The sequence below is a fragment of the Mobula hypostoma genome, chromosome 3 (genome assembly GCF_963921235.1).
Source record: "Mobula hypostoma chromosome 3, sMobHyp1.1, whole genome shotgun sequence".
NCBI classification, from domain to species: Eukaryota; Metazoa; Chordata; class Chondrichthyes; order Myliobatiformes; family Myliobatidae; genus Mobula; species Mobula hypostoma.
The window spans coordinates 115,141,591-115,167,527 of record NC_086099.1 but is presented as its reverse complement, the minus strand read 5'-3'; the positions used below and the strand labels follow the sequence as shown (position 1 = coordinate 115,167,527).

Genomic DNA, 25,937 nt, shown 5'->3' with positions numbered 1-25,937 from the left:
TGTGTGGATTGCAATGGTGGGGGCTGTGGTAGAGGCAGATACATTTGGAATATTTATGAGACAGTTAGGCACGCGGATCATTGGATAATGCAGGGCTGTGAGGGAGGGGTTTAGATTGCTCTCAGAGTAGGTTAAAAGATTGAAGGACCAGGGAAACAAGATGTGTATCCTGAGTTACCACCTCCCGATCCATCCCTGTCTTTTCTTTCCATGGTTACAGAGGAAGGAATCTACTCGCATGTGGGAATGTCTGACCTTGGTGCTGAAGACAGCCCACAGCAAGAGGGAGAGAAGCCTGGGCCGAGCCAAGCTAAGCAGACTCCCAATCCCACCTACCAGACCCTGCAGGAAGCAGAGAAGAACGAGGACTACAGTAGGCTCACGCCAGCAGCAGCCACAGCACTGGCCCAAGGTAGCACGTGAACCTGGAGTCAGGGCTGGGCACACAGAGAGGCACATTGACACAGAGTGAAGGGCAGCATAGAGAGAGAGATTAAATACTTGATCGAGGGACGGAGATATAAGAGAAAGATGTAAAGATAGAGACAGAGATATCTAACAAAGTACCTGCTCTGAGAAAGGGATTGGGAAAGAGAGAGCTATCAAAAGGTATATAGAGACAGAGGGAGCAGGAGAGAGCAAGAGTGAAAGCTAGAGAGAGAGATGAATGTGGAGGTATATAGGGAGAGAGAGAGAGAGCAAGAGAGACAGAGAGACAGATAGAGAGGGAGAGAGAGGGAGGGAGGGAGAGAGAGAGAGGAAAATAGAGAGAGAAAGAGAGAGAGAGAGAATGAGAGAATGAAAATTTTAACGGGATACTTTGTAAATTTCAGCGAAAGCATATTCCAGACAGGGAGGCCGATTCTGGGTGAGGGGTGGCACTAATGAATTTAAAGGTTGTCATGGAATTGTAAAGGAAGGTGTACAGTGGTGTGGAATTTAGAGATAGGACAGAGAGCAGATTATTTTCACATTAGCCAAGGATAACCCTAAGAAATCCAGTGCCATGATGCTCGTGTATGAAGGGGAATGTAAAGCCCGACATTCACTGCTCTCTGGGGGCAAGAGTGTGGGGACATTGGGAGACCAGTCAGTGGGCACAGGCTGTACACAAAGTTCTCTTGTCCTGTCCTGAAGCAGACTGTGCCTATGTGAGTTTTGCTCACATTCACCTCTGCATCCCTCAGATCTGACGTATCAGCCCCTGGTGAAGGACAAGGACGACACCTATAACACCCTCCAGAAGCCAACGGCTGGCAGTGAGCCTACGGTGACCTTCTCAGCTCCGATGGAAGAGGTCTCCCTGCAAGGAGAAGCCAAGACCTAAGCAGGAGGCAATCACCTGCTCACGCCCAGGCTTCTGATGTTCTCTGTTAAAAACCAAATCCCCAAGGCTCCGGATTTAATTCCAGCTTCCTGCTCACTCCCGGACTGCTGTCACCCTGTACATATAAATTTCCTGACCCTATGACTAGATTCCAGACTAGATTGGTCGTTCTTTACATAAGACCCCTCCCAAACCCCTCAATTGAATCCCAGCCTGTAATGCACTTCTGAGTAGGTATGCACCTGCTGAACACCTGGATTGACTTCCCTCGTGTAACAAACTCCCAGAATATATTGGAAAATATTGAGTGTATATAACTCCTGAACTAGGTGCCAGTCTGTACCAGGCTCCGGGGCAGTTTGATTCTGTGTGTCTGCTGGGCCCTTCCAGCACAATGTGCCATACTGCCCAGCAACCCTACTGATTGATCTGTTGTGGACTGTGGGAGGAAGCCGGAGCAGCTCCATTGGGAGGTTGTACAGCTGACGATGGAATTGAACTGTGAGCTGTGATAGCATCACCCTAATCCGAGCCGGGAACACACAGGAGACTCTGCGATAACTGCCTGCCATGGTGACAGACCCAAACAGCCGAAGGCCATTCGGCCTATTGACTGGACGAGTTGCCAGTAGATCTCACCCAACCTGCACCTTCTCATCGGCTGGACAACATCCCGCCCGGGGTCGCTGCTGTAGCCGACAACCTTTTCTGGTGCCTAGGGCAAAGGCTATGCTCGATGCACACACCCTCTGCGTGTAACGAACTACTTCACATCTCCCATTGATGCCCATCAGTAACACCCTCCCGCTCCGCCTCTCACCACTGGAGACCGGCAGGTACAACACAATCTCCACTACAGTCTTCAGTGGTTGAGTCTGGGTCGGTACCACCCAACCCTGGCTCTGTCCGTGACACAGAGAACCTGTCCAGACCACCCCCCCCACTCCCCACCGACAGGCTGGACATCCCCATAGATTATAGGTCAGACCTCAGCATTAGCCACACCCTCTGCACGTTCCAACTTCAACCGAGACCTCCACCATCTCAGATGTCTGAAAACAGGCTTCATTATCTCAGGATGTCTCAGTAACATAGATGCTCCTTCACCCCAGTCAGCTATAGTCAGGGATCGTAATGCTCTGCCTCACATCTGCCAGGTCCTCTCACCTCCCTGTAAACCCTTCCAGTCTCTGTAATTCCCTCTGGCCCCTACACCTCTCCCTGTCTCTGTAATCCCCTCTGGCCCCTACACCCCTCCCATCTCTGTAACTCCCTCTGGCCCCTACATCCCTCCCTATCTCTGTAATTCCCTCTGGCCCCTACACCCCTCCCATCTCTGTAATTCCCTCTGGCCCCTACACCTCTCCCTGTCTCTGTAATTCCCTCCGGCCCCTACACCTCTCCCAGTCTCTGTAACTCCCTCTGGTCCCTACACCCCTCCCAGTCTCTGTAATTCCCTCTGGCCCCTACACCCCTCCCATCTCTGTAATTCCCTCTGGCCCCTACACCCCTCCCATCTCTGTAATTCCCTCTGGCCCCTACACCCCTCCCGTCTCTGTAATTCCCTCTGGCCCCTACACCTCTCCCTGTCTCTGTAATTCCCTCCGGCCCCTACACCTCTCCCAGTCTCTGTAACTCCCTCTGGCCCCTACACCCCTCCCAGTCTCTGTAACTCCCTCTGGCCCCTACACCCCTCCCGACTCTGTAATTCCCTCTGGCCCCTACACCCCTCCCATCTCTGTAACCCCCTGTATCCCCTAAGCCCCTCCTGTCTCTGTAACTCCTCTCTGGCCCCTACACCCCTCCCATCTCTGTAACTCCCTCTGGCCCCTACACTCCTCCCGTCTCTGTAATTCCTCTCCGGCCCCTACACCCCTCCCGTCTCTGTAACTCCCTTTGGCCCCTACACCCCTCCCGTCTCTGTAATTCCTCTCCGGCCCCTACACCCCTCCCATCTCTGTAACTCCTCTCTGGCACCCTTGCTCCAAACTGACATTTCTGCTCTCTGGCAATGCTGGCCTTATTCATATAAAAACAATAGCTGTGAACTCTGGAATTAATACCTCTCCCACCCACATTATTTCTCTTTTTTTCTCTTTCTCTCTCTCTCTCTCTCTCTGTCCTATCCTTCGTTCTCAGTGACCAGTGACCAGTCCGTCCCCTCTCAGTGACCACTGTCCAGTCCATCCCTCCCAGTGACCACTGACCAGTCCCTCACTCTCAGTGACCACTGACCAGTCCGTCCATCTGCACAAACCCCAGAGTTGAAGCTCACACTCCTGCACACTTTAGACAAGTCTCCCCTGCCGCCGGGCTGCAAGAACGCATACTGAGTTCTCTGTCTGATGATGCTGTGTATGCCTGTTAACACAATAAAGTCAAGGACGCTTCCTTACACGCTGTAAAGTATCATTTTATTTCTTTATCTTTATGTTATTATTGAGACATGGCACAGGGCGGGCACTTCCGATTCTTTAGACAGCTGTCCAGCAACCCCCGAATTGACCCTCGCCTTATCACAGGGCCAATGAGCAATCAACCTACACCCCCCCCCCACCACCCCACTGACCCAGTACGTCTTTGGATTGTGGGTGAAACCAGAGCACCCGGAGGAAACCCTCACAGTCAGCTGCGGGAATCGATCCCGGGTCACTGGTACCGTCAATCATCGTGCTAACCACTACACTACTGTGCGATGGTAATTGAGGAGAGGGTGGAGGGGGTAGGGGTAGGGAGGGGACGAAGAGATGGGGTGGGGATGAGGGGGAGATGATTGGGAAAGGGGCAGGGAGAGGGTGGAGGGGAGGAGGGCAGAGTGGAGAAAGATGGGGGAGGAGGGAGGGGAGTGGAGGAGGAAAGAGGGGGTTATGGGAGGGGAGGGGAGGGATGGGGAGCAGAGTGTAGGAGAGGAGAGGGAGACCGGGAGAGAAGATGGGAGGATAGAGGGAGGGTAGGGCTGCAGATGGAGGGGGGAGGGGTTGGAGAATGGGGAGGGGAGGAGTGAAGGGAGTGGAGCAGAGGGGGAAAAGGGAGGGAATGGGGAGGGAGGAGATGAAGAAGGGATGGGAGGGGAGGAGGGTGGAGGGAGGGAGGGGAGGGGACGACGGTGTAGGGGTGGAGGTGAGGAAGGGAGGACGAGCAGGAGAGAAGGAAAGATGGGAGGGGGAGGCAAAGGAGAGCTAGAGGACGGGGTGGAGAGGTGAGGGGAGAAAGGGGGAGGAGGGTGAAGGGGAGAAAGGGGGAGGAGGGTGAAGGGAAGGAAGGGGAAGAGAGGAGAGGAGTGGGCGGGAGAAAAGGAAGGATGGAGGGGAAGAAGGAGGAAGGGAAGGAGAGTGGAAGATGGAGGAGGGGAGGGGAGGATGGGGCAGGAGGAGGACAGAGGAGCGGGTGGGAGAAAAGGAAGGATAGAGGGGAAGAAGGAGTGCGGAGCGGAAGGAGGAGAAGGGGAAGAGGGGAGGTGGAGAAGGTGGAAGAGGAGGGGGAGGTATAGGATGGGGAAGGGGAGGGGGAGGAGTAGGAGAGGGAAGGTGTAGAAGGGGGAAGGGGAGGGTAGGAGGGAGTAGTGAAGGTGGAGGAGGGGGAGGGGAGGTGGAAGAAGGGGAGGGAGGTGAAGAAAGGAGGAGGGAACGTGAAGGAAGGAGGGAGGTGGAGGAAGGGGAGGGGGAGGTGGAGGAGAGGAGAGGGAGGTGAAGGAGGGGTTGGAGGAAGGGGAGGGGTGGCGGAGTGGAGGGGAAGGGGCAGGTGACGGAGTGGAAGGTGGAGAAGGAGGGTGATGATGAGTAGAGGGGAAGAGGAGGAGCAGGAGGCGGTGAGTTGAGGGGAGGGTATGATGAGAATGACAGGGGAGGAGAGGTCGGGGAGAAAGGAGGAGCGGAGAAGGAGGGTGAGGAGTGAGGAGGAGGGAGGCTGGGGAAGGGATGTGGAGAACAGGTGAGAGGAGAAAGAGGAGGGGGCGGGTGGTTGGGGGATGGGAGGGTGGAGGGAGGGGTGTGTTGGAGGGAGCAGCAGTGCGTCAGGCCGGTCGTCGCTGACTGCGGCTGCAGAAGCGCCTGGAATCTGAGCCCGGGGGAGCAAAGACCCCTTTCCAGCTGCCCGGCTGCTCGGACCACCTCGGCAGCCGGCGAGAGCAGCAGCCGAACCCGGCGGATCACGGTGAGCCGTGGGAAAGGGGAAGGGGTTCGGGGTTCGAGAGGGGGCGATGAAGGACGGGATGATGCGGGCGGGTTTGAGCTGCGAAAGGGGCTCCGCACGGCCGGGAACCGGCTCGTTCTGCGTGTGTGAGAGAAGGAATAGGCCGAGGTCCCGTGCGTGAGGCTCATATGTGACCGCATTCATATAATGTTTGGATCTGAACCTGTGTGGGTCTCCATCTGCCGACAGGTTTATTAAAACATGCGTGTCCGTGTGCATGCAGACCCGCGCATCCCTGCACTGTCTGTGGGGATCTGCGTTTGTAGCCAATGTGTCCGTGTTTATGTAAGTGTGCACGTGCCCCCCCCCACCCCCGCGTGTGTCAGCGTGTGTGTGTGAACATATGTCTGTGTCTGTGTGAGAAAGAGATCGGCGTCCGCGGGAGCGTCTATATGTCCCCGTACATACATAAACATGTGTGTGTCTTTGTGTCCCCGTACATACATAAACATGTGAACATACATTTGTATGCTTCTGCGCGCTCTCGTGTGCGTGACCGCTAGCGAAGAGAATCTGGGAAAAGCGGGGAGGGGGTGGGAAGAGGGGGAAAAGCGTAGCGGAGTGGAAGAGGGGTGTGGAGGGGGAGAGGGAAAGGGGGAAGAGAGAGCCGGCTAGCTCTGCTGCCAAAAAAAAATGAAATCTAATCCTTAGAACAATGACAAACGAGAAAATCTGCAGATGCTCGAAAAGCGACCAGGTGACATTTAAAGAGGTGATATAGGATCAGAAGTTGTAGAGTTCTTGTGGGTAAATTTAAGAAGCTGAAAGGGTTAAAAAAAAAACCCTGTCGGGAGTTATATAAATTATATACACTGCGAACAATAGCCAGGATGTACGCTACAAACTACAACGGGAGATAGAAAAGGCATGTCAAAAGGACAACGTTATCATGCCCTTGGGGAATTTCAGTAGGCAGGAAGATTTGAAGAGTCAGGTTGCTGCTGGATCTCAAGGAAAGGAATTTGTAGAATTCCTATGAAATGTGTTTATAGAGCAGCTCGTGGTTGAGCCCAGTAGAGGAAAGGCAAATCTGGATTGGATGTTGTCTAATGAACCCAGATTTGATTAGGGAGTTTAAGGTTATGGGAGGAAGAGATCATTCACCCTGCAGTTTGAGAGCAAGAAGCTAAAGTCGTAGGGATCACGATTACAGTGGAGTAAGGGAAATTGCAGAGGCATGAGAGAGTTGGCCAAAGTTGATTGGAAGGGGATGTTAGCTGGGTTGATGGCAAAACAATAATGGCTGGAGTTTCAGGGGGCAATCTGGAAGTTGTATCAGTCTTCACTATGGAAGACTTTAGTAGTATGCCATAAATTCGGGTGTGTTGAGGGCAGTAGGAGGTGCTTGGGAAGCTGACAGGTCTGAAGGTAGATAAGTCACCTGGACCAGATGGACTACACCCCAGGGTTCTGAAAGAAGCAGCTGAAGAGATTGTAGAGGTAGTGATATTTCAAGAATCACCAGATTCTGGAGTGGCTCCAGAGGACTGGAAAAGTGCAAATGTCATTCTTTACGAAGGGAGGAAGGCTGAAGAAAGGAAATTATAGGCCAGTTAGCTTGACTTCAATAGTTGGAGTCCATTATTAAGGGTGAGGTTCAGGGTACTTGGAGGCCTTTGATAAAATGAATCAAAGTGAGCATGGTTTCCATCTTGCCTGACAAATCTGTTAAGTTAAGAAATGATAAGCAGGAGAGTCAGCGGTTGCTGTTTTCTTGGATTTTAAGAAGGTATGTGACAAGGTGCCACACATGAGGCTGCTTAGCAAGATGAGAACCCATGCTATCAACAGGAATGTCTGTTGGCTGACTGGCAGGTGGCAAAGAGCGGGAATAAAGGTTGACTGGTGGTAACCAGTTGTGTTCTGCAGGGGTCAGTGTTGGAACTGCTTCTTTTCTTGTTATGTGTCAATGATTTGGATGACAGAATTGATGGCTTTGTGACCAAGTTTACAGATGATACAAGGATAGTTGAAGGGACAGGTAGTGTTAAAGAAGCAGGATGTCTGCAGAAAGACAGATTGGGAGATGGGCAAAGCTGTGACCGATGAAATATAGTACAGAGAAGCCAGCCAGAGCAATAAAGGTGTTGACTATTTTCTAAACGGGGAGAAATTTCAAAAATCAGAGGTGCAAATAGACTCGGGAGTTCTCATGTAGGATTCCCTGAAGGTTAACCTGCAGGATGAACTGATGGCAGGGAAGGTAAATGCAGGGGTGGCATTCATTTTGAGAGGACTAGAATGTAAACACAAGGATGTATAAGGCATTGATCAGCTCACACTTTGAATATTGTTAGCAGAAAGCATGTGCTGCCACTGGAGATGGTCCAGAGGAGGTTCACCAGAATGATTCCAGGAGTGAAAGGGTTACATGTGAGGATCTGGATCTGTATTCACTGGAGTTTATGAATGAAGGGATCTCATTGAAATCTATTGAATATTGAAAAGCCTAGATACAGCGGATGTGGAGAGGATATTTGCTGTAATGGGGGTGTCTAGACCAGAGGGCGCAGTTTGAGAATGGATGCTGTTCATTTAGAACAGAGGTGAGGAGGAATTTCTTCAGCCAGATGTTGGTGAGTTAGAGAAATTCATTGCCACAGACATCTGTGGAGGCCAAGTCACCGGGTATACTGTGTATTCTGGTTAATTGGGACACATTAGCACCAGTGCATTTTGGCCCAATTGAGCAGCTGCCCCAATTAGCCAAGTTTGAAGGAAATAGGAACATAGAAAGATAGAAAAGCCTACAGCACAATACAGGCTCTTCAGTGCACAACACTGCGCTGAACATGTCCTTCTTTTAGAAATTACCTAGGGCTACCCATAGCCCTCTATGGTTAAAAGGGTGGGAAGAAAAGACAAACTACCATTTAACTGAATAGTAAATTATGCATTTAAATGAAGTACAGAACAGATTAGAACATTATCAGTATTATAAAACTATTAGTTGCTAATAGTTATCAGTGGAGGAATTCATTGTACAACGCCGTGTTCTTTGATTGACTGTAAATGAGCGAAAACAGCACAGATATCTAGTGCAGATAGAAGACTGTCTTCATACGATCCTTTTGACAATTACATCCTACACACCTTCATTTTCAGTGTAACATTCAAGATCATTTTAACTTCTTCATAGGTCCTCACTTGCTGAAGTAGGGAAATAATTTCATTTTCACTCCTAGCTGTTTCTGCCATCTCCAAGCCTGAATACATACAAAAAATGCTGGTGAACGCAGCATCTATAGGAAAAGGTACAGTCGACATTTCGGGCTGAGACCCTTCGTCAGGATTAACTGAAAGAAGAGGTAGTACGAGATCTTAAACTGGGAGGGGGAGATCCGAAATGATAGGAGAAGACAGGAGGGGAGGGATGGAGCTAAGAGCTGGAAAGTTGATTGGCAAAAGGGATACAAGGCTGGAGAAGGGAGAGGATCATGGGACTTACGCTCTGTCCGCCAGAGAAAGCAGGATCTCCCAGTGGCCACACATTTTAATTCCACATCCCATTCCCATTCTGATATGTCTATCCACAGCCTCCTCTACCGTAAAGATGGAGCCACACTCAGGTTGGAGGAACAACACCTTATATTCCGTCTGGGTAGCCTCCAACCTGATGGCATGAACACTGACTGCTCTAACTTCAGTTAATGCCCCACCTCCCCCTCGTACCCCATCCCTTATTAGAACCATAGAACTATAGAACATTATAGCACAGAAACAGGCCTTTTGGCCCTTCTTGGCTGTGCCAAACTATTTTTCTGCCTAGTCCCGCTGACCTGCATCTGGACCATATCCCTCCATACACCTCTCATCCATTACCTGTCGAAGTTTTTCTTAAATGTTAAAAGTGAGCCCGCATTTACCACTTCATCTGGCAGCTCATTCCACACTCCCACCACTCTCTGTGTGAAGAAGTTCCCCCCTAATGTTTCCTTTAAACTTTTCCCCCTTCACCCTTAAACCATGTCCTCTGTTTTCTTTCTCCTCTAGCCTCAGTGGAAAAAGCCTGCTTGCATTCACTCTATCTATACCCATCATAATTTTATATACCTCTATCAAATCTCCCCTCATTCTTCTACGCTCCAGGGAATAAAGTCCTAACCTATTCAACCTTTCTCTGTAACTGAGTTTCTCAAGCCCCGGCAACATCCTTGTAAAACTTCTCTGCACTCTTTCAACCTTATTAATATCCTTCCTGTAATCTGGTGACCAAAACTGTACACAAAACTCCAAATTCAGCATCACCAATGCCTTATGCAACCTCACCATAACATTCCAACTTTTATACTCAATACTTTGATTTATAAAGGCCAATGTACCAAAAGCTCTCTTTACGACCCTATTTACCTGTAACGCCACTTTTGGGGAATTTTGTATCTGTATTCCCAGATCCCTCTGTTCTACTGCACTCTTCCGTGCCCTACCATTTACCTTGTATGTTCTACCTTGGTTTGTCCTTCCATCTGCCATTTTTTAGCCCATTTTTCCAGCTGGTCCAAATCCCTCTGCAAACTTTAAAAACCTTCCTCACTGTCCACTACAGCTCCAATCCTTGTATCATCAGCAAATTTGCTGATCCAATTTACCACATCCAGATCACTGACATAGATGACAAATAACAATGGACCCAGCACTGATCCCTGTGGCACACCACTAGTCACTGGCCTCCACTCAGAGAAGCAATCCTCCGCTACCACTCTCTGGCTTCTTCCATTGAGCCAATGTCTAATCCAATTTACTACCACCTCTCCATGTATACCTAGCAACTGAATCTTCCTAACTAACCTCCCATGCGGGACCTTGTCAGAGGCCTTACTGAAGTCCATGTAGACAACATCCACTGCCTTCCCTTCATCCACTTTCCTGGTAACCTCCTTGAAAAACTCTAATAGATTGGTTAAACATGACCTTCTATGCTCAAAGCCATGTTGACTCTCCCTAATAAGTCCCTGTCTATCCAAATACTTGTAGATCCTATCTCTCAGTACTCCTTCCAATAATTTACCTACTACCGACATCAAATTTACCGGCCCATAATTTCCTGGATTACTTTTAGAGCCTTTTTTAAACAACAGAACAACATGAGCAATCTTCCAATCCTCCAGCACCTCACCTGTAGATACTGACATTTTAAATATATCTGCCAGGGCCCGTGCAATTTCAACACGAGTCTCAAGGGAATACCCTGTCAGGTCCTGGGGATTTATCTACTCTGATTTGCCTCAAGATAGCAAGCACCTCCTCCACCTCAATCTGTATAGGTTCCATGACCTCACTACTTGTTTGTCTTATTTCCATTGACTCCATGCAAGTTTCCTTAGTAAATACTAACACAAAAACCCATTTAAGATCTCCTCCATTTCTTTTGGTTCCATACATAGCCAGCTACTCTGATCTTCAAGAGGACCAATTTTATCCATTACTATCCTTTTGCTCTTAATATACCTGTAGAGGCTCTTTGGATTATCCTTCACCTTGACTGCCAAAGCAAGCTCATGTCTTCTTTTAGCCCTCCTGATTTCTTTCTTAAGTATTTTTTTGCACTTTTTATATTCCTCAAGCACCTTGTTTGCTTCCTGTTTCCTATACATGTCATACGTCTCTCTCTTCTTCTTTATCAGAGTTCCAATATCCCTTGAGAATCAAGGTTCCTTATTCTTATTCACTTTGCCTTTAATCCTGACAGGAACATACAAACTCTGCACTCTCAAAATTTCTCCTTTGAAGCCCTCCCACTTACCAATCACATCCTTGCCCAATCCACGCTTTTTAGATCCTTTCTCATTTCTTCAAATTTGGCCTTTTTCCAGTTTAGAACCTCAACCCTAGGACCAGATCTATCTTTATCCATGATCAAGTTGAAACTAATGGTGTTATGATCACTGGAACCAAAGTGTTCCCCTACACACACTTCCGTCACCTGTCCTAACTCGCTTCCTAATAGGAGATCTAATACTGCATCCTCTCCAGTTGGTACCTCCATATATTGATTTAGAAAACTTTCCTGAACACATTTTACAAACTCTAACCCGTCTAGACCTTTAACAGTATGGGAATCCCAATCAGCAATCCTACTATCACAACTTTATGTTTCCTGCAGTTGTCTGCTATCTCTCTGCAGATTTGCTCCTCCAATTCTTGCTGACTATTGGGTGGTCTATAATACAACCCCACTAATGTGGTCATACCTTTCCTGTTTCTCAGCTCCACCCATTATTTATTTATCTATTTATTATTTTTTTAATTTTCCCCCCTTTTTTTCTCTCTCTCTTTTTTCTCCTTCTGTCCTTCTCACTATAACTCCATGCCTGCTGTCCATCCTCTGGCTCCCCCCCCCCTTTCTTTCTCCCTAGGGTTCCCATCCCACGATCCTCTCCCTTCTCCAGCGTTGTATCCCTTTTGCCAATCAACTTTCCAGCTCTTAGCTCCATCCCTCCCCCTCCTGTCTTCTAATATCATTTCAGATCTCCTCCTTCCCCTCAGACTTTCAAATGTCTTACTATCCCTTCTTTCAGTTAGTCCTGACGAAGAGTCTCGGCCCGAAACGTCGATTGTATTTTTTCCTAGAGATGCTGCTTGGCCTGCTGCATTCACCAACAATTTTTGGATGTGTTGCTGAATTTCCAGCATCTGCAGATTTCCTCGTGTACCCGAGCCTGAATGCTTGAAACCACAGTGAGCAAAGCAGTTCTGAGTTGTCTTACGGTTTATTTCTCACTGATGATCAGCGACAAAAATCACTGCTCTTTGAACAGAGGGAAAACACAACAGAACTGTTGCTAGTTAGAAACCATTTGGCAAGTGTCCTGTCACAATTAAGTAGAGGTGTCACAAATAAATGAAGGGAAACCGGGCTATTTTTTCAATTAGTTTTCTACTTTAAGAGTTGTTTCGAATAAATGGCAGACCCAATGAACTGATGGCCCAGTTAACTGTAATCCACTGTGTTTAAAGTGAAGGTTGATGAGTTTGTGATAGTAAGGGCAAAGGATACGGGGAGAAGGGAGGAGAGGGATAGTAAGTCAGCCATGTGAAAAGCAGACTTGATGGGCTGAATGGCCAAACTCTGCTCCTTTGACTTACGATCTTATGATCTAATATCATCTTTTACACTCTCAACCCCACCGTTCACTCCCTCACAACCACCCACACCACCATACCATTCACTCACCTCCCCCACCACTCTCATTCACCTCCAATCCCTCTGTTTCTCCTCACTCCCCAACTCCCTCATTCTCTCCACACCCATCCTTTCCACACACTGGTCCTCACTCCCCTTCCTTCATTCAACCACACACTCCTCTGCCTCTATATATCTATATATCCCACTCCTACCTCCCTCCACATCTATTCCTCTACCTCCACCTCCCTCCACATCTATTCCTCCCCTCCACCTTCCTCCACATCTATTCCTCCACCTCCACCTCCCTCCACATCTATTCCTCCCCCTCCCTCCACATCTATTCCTCCCCCCTCCACATCTATTCCTCCCCACCTCCCTCCATGTCTATTCCTCCCCCTCCAATTCCCTCCACATCTATTCCTCCCCCTCCACTTCCCTCCACATCTATTCCTCCTCCTCCATCTCCCTCCACATCTATTCCTCCACCTCCCTCCACATCTATTCCTCCACCTCCACCTCCCTCCACATCTATTCCACCCCTCCAACTCCCTCCACATCTATTCCCCTGCCTCCCTCCACATCCCTCCACATCTATTCCTCTACCTCCACCTCCCTCCACATCTATTCCTCCCCCTCCCTACACATCCCTCCACATCTATTCCTGCACCTCCCCCTCCCTCCACATCAATTCATCCACCTCCCTCCACATCTATTCTTCCCCTCCAACTCCCTCCACATCTATTCCCCTGCCTCCCTCCACATCCCTCCACATCTATTCCTCTACCTCCACCTCCCTCCACATCTATTCTTCGCCCTCCAACTCCCTCCACATCTATTCCCCTGCCTCCCTCCACATCTATTCCTCCACTCCAACTCCCTCCACATCTATTCCACCCCTCCAACTCCCTCCACATCTATTCCCCTGCCTCCCTCCACATCTATTCCTCTCCCTCCAACTCCCACCTTCCTGCTCTGACTGTTGTCTGCTCCTCCTCACTTTTCCCTGTCCCTCACCTTGCTTCTCTCAACCCCTCTCATCACTCACCCTTTCATCCCCTTCCCATCTCTCCCTGTTTCTCACCTCTCTCTGGTCTCTCCCTGTACAATCCACTGTCTCCCACCTCTCACTCTTCTCTCGCCACCTGTCTCCTCTCTCTCATCCGTCTCTCTCTTGCTCTAAGTCCCTTCTTTACATCTTGCTTTCACGTAGACCCTTCACCCCCATCTCTCTCTCCCTCCCTCTCTCCCTCCCAGCTCCTTCACAGACCCTTTACCCCCCCACTCACTCTTTTGTGGGCCACCCCTTCTGTCTCCATCCCCCCCTCGCTTTTCCATGGACCATTCGTCCCCGCCCTTCCTGCTCTCCTGCTGACCCTTGACCCGTCCTTGGTCCTCTTTCTCTGCCTCGCTCCCTCAGCCCTCGGACGATGCCGCGGCCTGCTAGCCCCCTTGGCCGCTGATCCTGCCCACTCTCCCATGGGCCGAGACGGTACTTATTGTGGCCTGGCGGCCTCTCCACCAGCGGCTGGTGGCCGCAGACAGTGCAGGGAGGGCCCGGGTTCCGGCGGGCGTCGCAAGCAGCGTTACGTGGAGAAGGACGGCAAGTGCAACGTGCAACATGGCAACGTGCTGGAGACGTACCGCTACCTGACCGACATCTTCACCACGCTGGTGGACCTGCGCTGGCGAGTCAGCCTGCTGGTCTTCGTGCTGGCCTACACGTTGACCTGGCTCTCGTTCGGCCTCGTCTGGTGGCTGCTTGCTTACTGCCGCGGTGACCTGGAGCACCTGGGCGACAAGGCGTGGACGCCGTGCGTGCACAACCTCAATGGCTTCGTCTCCGCCTTCCTCTTCTCCATCGAAACAGAAACCACTATCGGCTACGGCTTCCGGGTAATCGCCGACTCCTGCCCACAGGGAATCGCCCTGCTCCTTCTCCAGGCCATCCTGGGCTCCATGGTCAACGCCTTTATGGTGGGCTGCATGTTTGTCAAGATCTCGCAGCCCACCAAGCGCGCAGAGACGCTGGTCTTCTCCAATCGGGCGGTGGTGTCCCCACGGGACGGCTGCCTCTGCCTAATGTTCCGGGTGGGAGACCTCCGGCGCTCGCACATCGTCGAGGCCTCCATCCGTGCCAAGCTGATCCGCTCCAAGCAGACCGCCGAAGGCGAGTTCATCCCCCTCGACCAGACCGAAGTGGGCGTCGGCCTGGAGACCGGTGACGACCGGCTCTTCCTCGTCTCCCCGCTCATCATCTGCCACGAGATCGACTGCCTCAGCCCCTTCTGGGAGATGAGCAAGGAGCAGCTGCAGGCCGAGGACTTTGAGATCGTGGTCATCCTGGAGGGAATGGTGGAGGCGACAGGTAGGAGTGAGGGGAGAGGAAGAGGAGATGTAGAGGGGTTCATGGGGAGGAGAGTGAGGGGAGGGGAGGAGGAGATGTAGAGGGGTTTGTGGGGAGGAGAGTGAGGGGAGGGGAGGAGGAGATGTAGAGGGGTTTGTGGGGAGGAGAGTGAGGGGAGGGGAGGAGGGGATGCTGAGGAGATGTGGAGGGTTTGTGGGAAGGAGAGTGAGGGTGGGGATGAGGAGATGTGGAGGGGTTCCGGGGGAGCAGAGTGAGAGAAGGGGAGGAGGAGATGTGAAGGGTTCCTCGGGAGGAGAGTGAGGGGAGGGGAGGAGGAGATGTAGAGGGGTTCGTGGGGAGGAGAGTGAGGTGAGGGGAGGAGGAGATGTGGAGGGTTCATGGGGAGGAGATGTGGAGGGGAGAGGATGAGGAGATGTGGAGGGGTTCGTGGGGAGGAGGGGATGTGGAGGGGTTCCTGGGGAGGAGAGTGAGGGGAGGGGAGGAGGGGATGTGGAGGGGTTTGTGTGGAGGAGATGTGGAGGGTTTGTGGGAAGGAGAGTGGGGGTGGGGATGAGGAGATGTGGAGGGGTTCCTGGGGAGCAGAGTGAGGGAAGGGGAGGATGAGATGTGGAGGGTTCCTCGGGAGGAGAGTGAGGGGAGGGGAGGAGGAGATTTGGAGGGTTCCTGGGGAGGAGGGTGAAGGGAGGGGAGGAGGAGATGTGGAGGATTTCCTGGGGAGGAGGGGGAGGGGAGGAGGATATGTGGAGGGTTCCTGGGGAGGAGGAGATGTGGAGGGTTCCTGGGAAGGAGAGTGAGGGGAGGGGAGGAGGAGATGTGGAGGGGTTCCTGAGGAGGAGAGTGAAGTGGGGGATGGATAGGAAGGAGGGTGTGTTGGTGAAGAGGGAGGAGGGGTTGGTGGAGATGACAGGTAGTGGAGAAGAGGGGAGTGGTACGAGAGCGAGAGGAGGTTGTAGGGGAGAGGAGAGAGGTGTGGTGAAGAGAAGAGAAGGGGGATTGGAGGGAGTAAGGAGTGTGAGAGAGACGGGAGTGGCGAGAGGGAGGGGAGGGGTGAGTGGGAGAAAAAGAGAGGAAAGGGAGGGCAGGAAATCAGGAGGGGAAGTGGGGGGGGGTTGGATGAGGCCACCTCAGCGAGGTAGGGGCAAGAGGTGGGAGTGGTTTGGGAAGGAGGCTTGAGGTGGGAAAAGAGGAGAGGTCCTGGAGGGTCTGTGTTTGGGTCAGAGGACAGCAGTTCCCCACCCCCACATGATGACTGACCCTCTCTTTGTGCTGCAGGGATGACATGCCAGGCGCGGAGTTCGTACCTGTGTGAGGAGGTGTTGTGGGGCCACCGCTTCGCCTCAGTGTTATCGCTGGAGGACGGCCACTACCAGGTGGACTACAGCATGTTCCACCAGACCTTCGAGGTGTCCACCCCCACCTGCAGCGCTCGCGAGCTGGCTGAGCGTCAGGCTGAGGCCGAGGCCCAGCTCTACTGGTCCGTCACTAGGCCCCCTAGGGTGAGGTGCTCCCAGCTGGAGGAGGGAGCTCTCCCTGCGTCCATGACAACCGAGGGCAAGAGGAAGCAGGAGGAGAAGGAAGGGGAAGGGGATGTGATCCAGCAACCCAACGGCAACCTCAACGAGTCTGCCTTGTGACGGGGCCGCAGTCGATCAACTGTGGGAGGCCGATGTCAACAACACTGACAAATTGGTGCGGTGGGAGGGGTGGGTCAGCAGGCCACGGGGGTGGGGGTGGGAGGAGATGGCATGGCGTCATCCGATGGGAATGCAGGACCACCAGGTTTTATCCCAACACTACTCGACGGGGGAGCTTGTCCCACCTCATCCCATTTCATCCCACCTCATCCCACTCACCGGACAAGGGGAGCTTGTCCTACTTCATCCCACCTCATCCCACACTGTCCCACTTTGTCCCACCTCACCAGACAGGGGGAGCTTGTCCCACCTCATCCCACCTCACCGGACGGGGGAGCTTGTCCCATTTCGTTCCATCTCAAGCCGGGAATGGCTGAGAAGGTTAAACTGCAGACATTCTGCAGATGCTGAAAATCTTCAGCAACACACCCAAAATGCCGGAGGAACTCAGCAGGTCAGCACCATCTATGGAGGGGAAATTATGAGGCCAACTCAGGGTAGAGGGGCAACATCTCGTATTTGTTCAGGTTAGCCAACCCGATTGCTCTAACCCAGCATTTTCTCCCCATCCCTCCTCTCTGCTCCACTCCCCATTCTGATTCCCCTGTCACCTCTTCCTCTTACCTGCCCATCACCTCCCTCTGGTTCCCCTCCTCCTTCCTTTTCTTCCGTGGTCCTCTGACCTCCCCTATCAGATTCCTTCTTCTTCAGCTCTTTGCCTTCCACATATCATCTCCCATGAGAGACACAATCCCATGTCTCTCAGATCCCACCACCAGCTCTTGGGTCCTTGGAGACTCCATCTTCCTCTCACCCCACCATCCCTGAACACGCCAAACCTCCCTTCCCCTCAGACACCACCAACCCCCTTCCCCCTCCGATCCCAGCTCTCATCCGTGCTGGGTTTTCACAATTCCCTCTGACCTTCTTCTCTCTGAAGCAGAAGGTTCTGTCCTCAATAAGGGCTTCACCTTTGTCCCGCTGTGACCACACCTCAGTGAATTCTGCTCCCGCCATGATAGTGAGGTTGTCTTCCATCGCCTCCAACTCCAAGCCTATGTCTTTAGCAAGGAATCCCCATCTCACAACATTGACCCCTTCTCCACTCTTCAACACTCCTCCTCTTCCTGGACACCACACCCTGATCTTCTGCCCATCTGCACTTTTACGTTGCCAACTGCCGACAGGACATTAACCGTCTAGACTTTAATATTCCTCTTTCCTATTCCAACCTCATTCCTTCCAAACGCTCGACTCTCCACTCCCTCCGCGCCAATCCAAACCTCACCATCAAACCCGCAGATAAAGGAGGTGTTTTCATAACCTGGTGTACTGACCTCTACCTTGCTGAGACCCAGCAACAACTCTCAGACACCTCCTCTTACTTACCCCACTAAGGAACACCAGGCCATTGTCGCCCACACCATCACCAACTTTATTGACCCTGGGGATCTCCCATCCACTGCCACCAACCTCATAGTTCCCACACCCTGCACCATTTCTACCTCCTACACAAAATCCGTAAACCTGCTGGGCTTGGTAGACCCACTGTTGTAGCTTGTTCCTGTGCCACTGAACTCATATCGGCATACCTCGACTTTGTTTTATCCCCCTGCAAGTTCAGTCCTTTCCTACCTACATCCATGACACTTCACACGCTCTGGATCTTTTCAATGATTTCAATTTCCCTGGTCCTCATCATCTTATTTCCACTATGGATGTCCAGCCCCTTTCCACCTCCACCCCGCCACCAGGAAGGCCTCAAAGCTCTTCGTTTTTTTCTGGACACCACACCTAACCAACTCCCTTCCACCATCAGTCTCCTCCACCTGGCAGAATGTGTCCTCATTCTAATTAGTTTCCTTTGGCTTCTGTCACTTCCTTCAAACAAAAGGGGTAGCAATGGACACTTGCACGGGTCCCAGCTGTGGCTCTCTGTTTGTCGGCGACGTGGAACAGTCTACACTGGTGACTGTCCCGCACTTTTCCTACACTACATCAATGACTGCATTGTTGCTGCTTCCTGCACCTGTGCTGAACTTGTCGACTTCATCCACTTTGCCTCCAACTTCTACCCTGCCTTCAAATTCACCTGGTGCCGTTCCGACATCTCCCTTCCCTTTCTCGATCTCACTGTCACCACCTCCGGAGACAGATTAGACACTGATGTCTATTCGAAACCCACGGACTCTCACAGATACCTGGAGTACACCTAGTCCTACCCTGCTACTTGTAAAAGTGCCATGCCCTTCTCTCAATTCCTCCAACTCTGCCACATCTGCTCTCAGGGTGGGGCTTTTCGTTTTAGAATGAAGGAGGTGGACTCCTTTTTCAACGAAAGGGGCTTCCCTTCCTCCACCATCAATGCTGCCCCCAACCGCATCTCTTCCATTTCAGTACATCTGCTCTTACCCCATCCTCCCGCCACTCTAGCAGGAATAGGATTTCTCTTGTCCTCACCTTCCTCCCGCCAGCCTCGTGAATAAGTCTCCATGTCCAGACAAGATATTCCCTAGGACCTTGAGGGAAGTTAGTGTGGAAATAGCAGGGGCACTGACAGAAATATTCCAAATGTCATTAGAAACGGGGATGGTGCCGGAGGATTGGCATATTGCTCATGTGGTTCCATTGTTTAAAAAGGGTTCTAAGAGTACACCTGGCAATTATCGTCCTGTGAGTTTGACGTCAGTGGTGGGTAAATTGATGGGAAGTATTCTTACAGATAGTATAGACATCTGTATATCATCTGGATAGACAGGGTCTGATTAGGAACAGTCAACATGGATTTGTGCATGGCAGGTCATGTTTGACAAATCTTATTGAATTTTTTGAAGAGGTTACTAGGAAAGTTGACGAGGGTAAAGCGGTGGATGTTGTCTATATGGACTTCAGTAAGGCCTTTGACAAGGTTCCACATGGAAGGTTAGTTAGGAAGGTTCAATCGTTAGGCATTAATATCGAAGTAGTAAAATGGATTCAACAGTGGCTAGATAGGAGATGCCAGAGAGTAGTGGTGGATAACTGTGTGTCAGATTGGAGGACGGTGTGTAGCTGTGTGCCTCAGGGATCTGTACTGGGTCCAATGTTGTTTGTCATATATACAAACGTATTAATGATCTGGATGATGGGGTGGTAAATTGGATTAGTAAGTATGCAGATGATACTAAGATAGGTGGTGTTGTGGATAATGAAGTAGGTTTTCAAAACTTGCAGAGAGATTTAGGCCAGTTAGAAGAGTGGGCTGAAAGATGGCAGATGGAGTTTAATGCTGAAAAATGTGAGGTGCTACATTTTGGTAGGACTAATCAAAATAAGACATACATGGTAAATGGTAGGGCATTGAAGAATGCTGTAGAACAGAAAGATCTAGGAATAATGGTGCATAGTTCCTTGAAGATGGAATCTCATGTGGATAGGGTGTTGAAGGAAGCTTTTGGTATGCTGGCCTTTATTAATCAGAGCATTGAGTATAGGAGTTGGGATGTAATGTTGAAATTGTATAAGGCATTGGTAAGGCCAACTCTGGAGTATTGTGTACAGTTCTGGTCACCGAATTATAGGAAAGATGTCAATAAAATTGAAAGAGTACAGAGGAGGTTTACTAAAATGTTGCCTGGGTTTCATCTCCTAAGTTACAAAGAAAGGTTGAACAAGTTAGGTCTTTATTCTTTGGAGAGTAGAAGGTTGAGGGGGGACTTGATAGAGGTGTTTAAAATTATGAGGGGGATGATAGAGTTGACGTAGATAAGCTTTTTCCATTGAGAATTGGGGAGATTCAAACAAGAAGACATGAGTTGAGAGTTAAAGGGCAAAAGTTTAGGGGTAACATGAGGGGGAACTTCTTTATTCAGTGAGTGGTAGCTGTGTGGAATGAGCTTCTAGCAGAAGTGGTTGAGGCAGGTTCGATGTTGTCACTTAAAGTTAAATTGGATAGATATATGGACAGGAAAGGAATGGAGGGTTATGAGCAAGGTGCAGGTTGGTGGGACTAGGTGAGAGTAAGAGTTTGGCACAGACTACAAGGGCCGAGATGGCCTGTTTCCTTGTTGTAATTGTTATATGGTTATATGGTTACAATTCTCCGTAACTTCCGCCATCTCCAGCGGGATCCTATCACCAAGTATATCTTTCACTTCTCCCCACTTTCTGCTTCCTAATCAACTTCCTTGTCTATTCGTTCCCCCCCCCGCCCCCCACTGATCTCCCTCCTGGCACTTATCCTTGCAAACGGAACAAGTGCTACACCTGCCCCTACACCTCCTCCCTCACTACCATTCAGACACCCAAACAGACCTTCTAGGTGAGATGACACTTCACCTGTGAGTCTGTTGGGGTTACTTACTATGTCTGGTGCTCCCGCTATGGCCTCCTATCAGTCAGACCCGCCGTAGATTGGGAGACCGCCTTGCCAAGCACCTACGCTCTGTCCGCCAGTAAAAATGGGATCTCCCAGTGGCGACCCATTTTAATTCCAGTTCCCATTCCCAATCCAACATCTCATCCCAAGGCCTCCTCGACTGTCGCCATAAAGCCACACTCAGATTGGAGACACAACACCTGATGACAAGAACGTTGATTTCTTTAACTTCCGATTATGACCCCACTTCACCATTCCCCATCCCCATTTTCCTCTCTCACCTTATCTCCTTACCTGCCCATCACCCTCCTCTGGCGCTCCCCCCCCCTTTTTTCTTTCTCGCGTGGCCTTCTGTCATCTCCTGTCAGACTCTCCCTTCCCTGGCCCGTTATCTCTTTCACCAGTCAACTTCCCAGCTCTTTACTTCACCATCACCCCCACACCCCTCCTCAGTTTCACCTGTCACCTTGTGTTTTATTCCTCCCCTCCACCCACCTTACTCTGACACCCCAGCTTTTTTTCTCCAGTCCTGCTCTGCCCAATCTGCTGAGTTCCTCCAGCATTGTGTGTATTGTTCGGACTTCCAGCAGCTACAGATTTTCTCTTGTTTGTGACTGGTCCACCTATTAGCTCCCAGCTTCACAATTCATCCCTCCTCCCCCACCTTCACCCATCGCTTGCCAGTTTGTGCTTCTCTATTCTTCTGTCTGCTGACCCCTTCCCTTCTGCCCCTGATGGAGGGCCTCAGTCTGGAACATATTCCCCTCCATAGATGCTGCCGAGTTGCTCCAGTATTTTGAGAAGGCTGTTCAGCCAGAAGGGCGATCCCATAAGAAAGTCAGAGGCTGGGTGGGGAAAATGAGAGGGGGTTATGTTGCAGGGAAGTTGGCTACAAGAGGGATCTTTCTGGGAGAAAGGGGTGATTAGCCAGGATAGGATGCTCAGGGCAGTGGAGGTGATATGTAGGGGCCCAACGCATCACTAGCACCAGCCTACCCACCATCGAGGACATATATACAGAAAGGTGCTGGAAAAAGGCCAGTAATATCATGAAGGATCCCATCCACGCTGCTTTGTCCCACCCCCCTCAGGGAGGAGGCTACGTAGCATCCACACCGGGCCCACCAGACTCAAAAACAGTTACTTTCCCCAGGCAGTAAGGCTGATCAATACTTCCACCCACTGATCTGCCCCTCCTAGTCATAGTCATGGTCATACTTTATTGATCCCGGGGGAAATTGGTTTTCATTACAGTTGCACCATAAATAATAAATAGTAATAGAACCAAAAATAGTTAAATAGTAATATGTAAATTATGCCAGTAAATTATGAAATAAGTCCAGGACCAGCCTATTGGCTCATGGTGTCTGACCCTCCAAGGGAGGAGTTGTAAAGTTTGATGGTCACAGGCAGGAATGACTTCCTATGACGCTCAGTGCTGCATCTTGGTGGAATACCCCCCCGTCCAGCACTACTGTATCATTTCCTGTCAGAGTCACCTTATGTACAGACACTCCTGTGTCTAGCGTCACTGTCTGGACATACAATCACTCTCTCTATATCAGCTATCCTATGTATTTATATTTATCCTGTTTTTATTATTGTGTTCTTTATCTTGTGTTTTTGTTTTGTGCTCCATGGGATCTGGAGTAACAATGATTTCAGCCTCCTTTACACCTGTGTACTGGAAATGACCTAAACAATCCTGAATGCGGGGAGCCCCCACTTCAGTGCAAGGGGAATGGTAAGGTGATGTGTTGGTGGATCAACAGGTTGGGACCGTCAGGAGCAGGTGGTCACTCACAGATAGCCAGCTGGCCCTCAGTTCAGCACAGGAGGCATTCAGAGTCCGTCGAGACTGCTTAACCGGACGGAAAGCACGCACACACTGACTCCTCAAACACAGTTCATTTTGCTTGTGCATGGACCCAGTCACCACACTGTTCCGAAGTCTGAACAGGAAAATCAACAAGCAATTCCAGAGTGGGGCTGTGTCTGTTTGAATTTCACCTATCACAATCAATAGAAACCACTGGTGATCTTTGAAATTAGTAAAATATTGTTCCTTAGATGTTGGTGTGTTTTCATCCTTTTGTTATATTCCTATTTCGCCTGTCTCTGGCGCCCCCTACAGTGTAAAGGGGCATACTGTCCATCGAAAACCTTTATTGAAAAGGTCTCACTTTTAACCCTTGCCTTAACACAACTCCCACGGATCGCTGGCCTACAAGAGTTGCTGATGGCAAGCTCTTGCCCTGGCTCGGGCGGTTGCCCAGTATCTAGGGACATGGGCACTGTGCCAGTCCTGTGACTGCTGGAGTTCAGTTACCTAAATCCAGCCGGGCCTTGTTTGGGATAGTCAGCCTGGCTCCTCCAGAGCTGGGGCCTTGTCAGCAGAAGATGCTGAGCTTCCGTCAGCCACCGGGAATGAAGATGACATTGGTGATAGCCCAGGGTCTGAGATGGGACAATGGGAAGATGCAAGCACTTGGTCAGTTGTCTGGATACGTCCCGCTTGGCCAAAGGCACCTTGGGTTCAATTTGGCCCCACTCCTACGCACAACATCCCCCAGCAGTGAGCCCTACCTTTCTACTATGCTGTGTCACTGTAAAGAAGATGTTTCGCAATAAATCCACAAGCAAAAACAAGTGTGCTGGTACTTGGGGAATGAAATTGTTGGGGAGGGAGAAGGATAAAAGGGTAAAGGATGAAGAGGAGTCGAGGAGAAAGAGGGAAGGGAAATGCTAGTGACGATAGTGGCTGAGGAGAGGGGCAGAGGGAGAGCTGGGATAGGTGAAGCAGACTAGAGTATGAGAGATGGAGGGTAGGGAAGAGTGAGCAGTGGAGGGAGAAGAGGATGGGGAGGGTAGATTAAGGGAGATGGAAGGGATGCAATGGAGAAATTGAGGAGGGATGGAGGGGAGGGAGGAAGAAGAGGGTTAGAGCAGCAAAGCAGAGGATGGAGGCAGAATGCAGGGGATTGGATGGAGAGAGAGGGATGGGGGAACTGTTGGACTCACAGAGGAATGGAAGGGGATTGGTTGGATGGGAGGGATCTGTTGGACTCACAAAGGAACTGAGTGGGATTGGATGGAGAGAGAGATGGATGGGAGGTGAACTATTGGACTCACAGAGGAATGGGATTAGATGGAGAGACGGATGGGAAATTGTTGGACTCAGAGGAATGCAGTGGGATTAGATGGAGAGAGGGATGGGGAAATTAGGACTCACAGAGGAATGGAGTGGGATTGTTTGGACAGGGATGGGGGAACTAAGACTCAGAGGAATGGAGTGGAATTGTTTGGAGAGAAAGATGGGAGAACTGTTGGACTCAGAGGAATGGAGTGGGATTGGATAGAGAGAGGGATGGGGAACAGATGGACTGACAGAGCAATAGAGTGGAATTGGATGAAGAGAGAGGGATGGGGAGCTGTTGGACACACAGAGACATGAAGTGGGATTGGTTGGATAGAGAGGAATGGGAGAACCTTTGGACTCTGTCAGGGGAATGGAGAGGGATGGGGAACTCAGGAATGGAGTGGGATTCGTTGGAGAGTAAAGTAAGGGGGTCTGTTGGACTAACGAAGGAATGGAGTGGGATTGGATGGAGACAGAGGGGTAGGGGTACTGTTGGACCGTCAGAGAAATTGAGTAGGATTGGGTGGATAGAGAGAGGGATGGGAGAATCTGTTGTACTCACAGAGGAATGGAGAGGGATTGGATGGAGAGAGAGAGATGGGGGAAATGTTGGACACACAGAGCAACTGAGTGAGTTTGGATGGAAGGTGAACTTTTGGACTCACAGAGGAATGGAATGGGATTGTATGCAGAGTCGGATGGGAAATTGTTGATCTCAGAGGAATGCAGTGGGTTTGGATGGAGAGAGAGGGATGGGAAGATCTGTAGGAATCACAGAGGAATGGAGAGAGTGGTGGGGGAACTGTTGGACTCACAGAGGAATGGAGAGAGGGATCGAGGAACTGTTGGACTCTGAGGAATGGAGAGTCGATTGGGTGGAGAGAGCAGGTTGGGAAGACTGTTAGACTCACAGAGGAATGGTGGAGGATTTGATGACGAGAGGGGAATGGGAGGCTGTTGTACTCATAGTGGAAAGGAGTGGGATTTAGTGAGAGTGATGGATGTGGGAACTGTTGGACGTGCTCAGAGGAATGGAGAGGGATTGGTTTGACAGAGAGGATTGGTGGAACGTTTGGACTCAGAGGGATGGAGTGGGATTACATGGAGAGAGAGGGATGGAGGAACTGTGGGAGTGACAGAGTAATGGAGTAGGATTGGATGGACAGAGAAGGATGGGGGAACTGTTGGATTCACAGAGGAATGGAGTGGGATTGGTTGGAGAGAGGCATGTGGGAACTGTTGGACTCAGAGGAATGGCGTGGAATTGGTGGGAGAGAGAGATGGTGGGTACAGTTGGATTCAGAGGAATGAAGAGGGATTGGTTTGAGAGAGGAATGGTGGAACTTTTGGACACACAGAGAGATGGAATGAGTTTAGTTGGAGAGAGAGGGATGGTGGAACTGTGGGAGTGACAGGAATGGAGTGGGATTTAATGGAGAGAGAAGGATGGGGGAACTGTTGGACTCAGTCAGAGGAATGGAGTGGGTTTTGATGCAGACACAGAGATGGGGTATCTGTTGCACAGAGGAATGGAGTGGGTTTTGATGTAGACACAGAGATGGGGTATCTGTTGCACAGAGGAATGGAGTGGGTTTTGATGTAGACACAGAGATGGGGTATCTGTTGCACAGAGGAATGGAGTGGGTTTTGATGTAGACACAGAGATGGGGTATCTGTTGCACAGAGGAATGGAGTGGGTTTTGATGTAGACACAGAGATGGGGTATCTGTTGCACAGAGGAACAGCATGGGATTGGATAGAGAGTGAGCGGTATGGGGAACTTTAGGACTCAAAGAGG

General features: G+C 50.5%; 2 protein-coding genes across 2 annotated transcripts in view; both read left to right on the top strand.

Annotated features, from left to right (window-relative positions):
* Positions 1–3,717, top strand: part of LOC134343514 (uncharacterized) — a 60,444-nt gene extending 56,727 nt beyond the window's left edge. The window contains exons 5-6 of the mRNA XM_063042246.1: positions 221–412; positions 1,188–3,717. Coding sequence (XP_062898316.1) covers positions 221–412; positions 1,188–1,327 — 332 coding nt within the window. The 3' untranslated portion in view covers positions 1,328–3,717. The remainder of the gene's footprint in view (positions 1–220; positions 413–1,187) is intronic.
* A 1,445-nt stretch (positions 3,718–5,162) lies between these two features.
* On the top strand, positions 5,163–23,071 carry LOC134343724 (G protein-activated inward rectifier potassium channel 3-like). Its single transcript, XM_063042475.1, has 4 exons — positions 5,163–5,257; positions 5,326–5,479; positions 13,899–15,009; positions 16,282–23,071. The coding sequence occupies exons 1-4, from the start codon at positions 5,163–5,165 to the stop codon at positions 16,641–16,643; spliced, it is 1,722 nt and encodes a 573-aa protein (XP_062898545.1). The 3' UTR covers positions 16,644–23,071.
* The last annotated feature ends 2,866 nt before the right edge of the window (positions 23,072–25,937 follow it).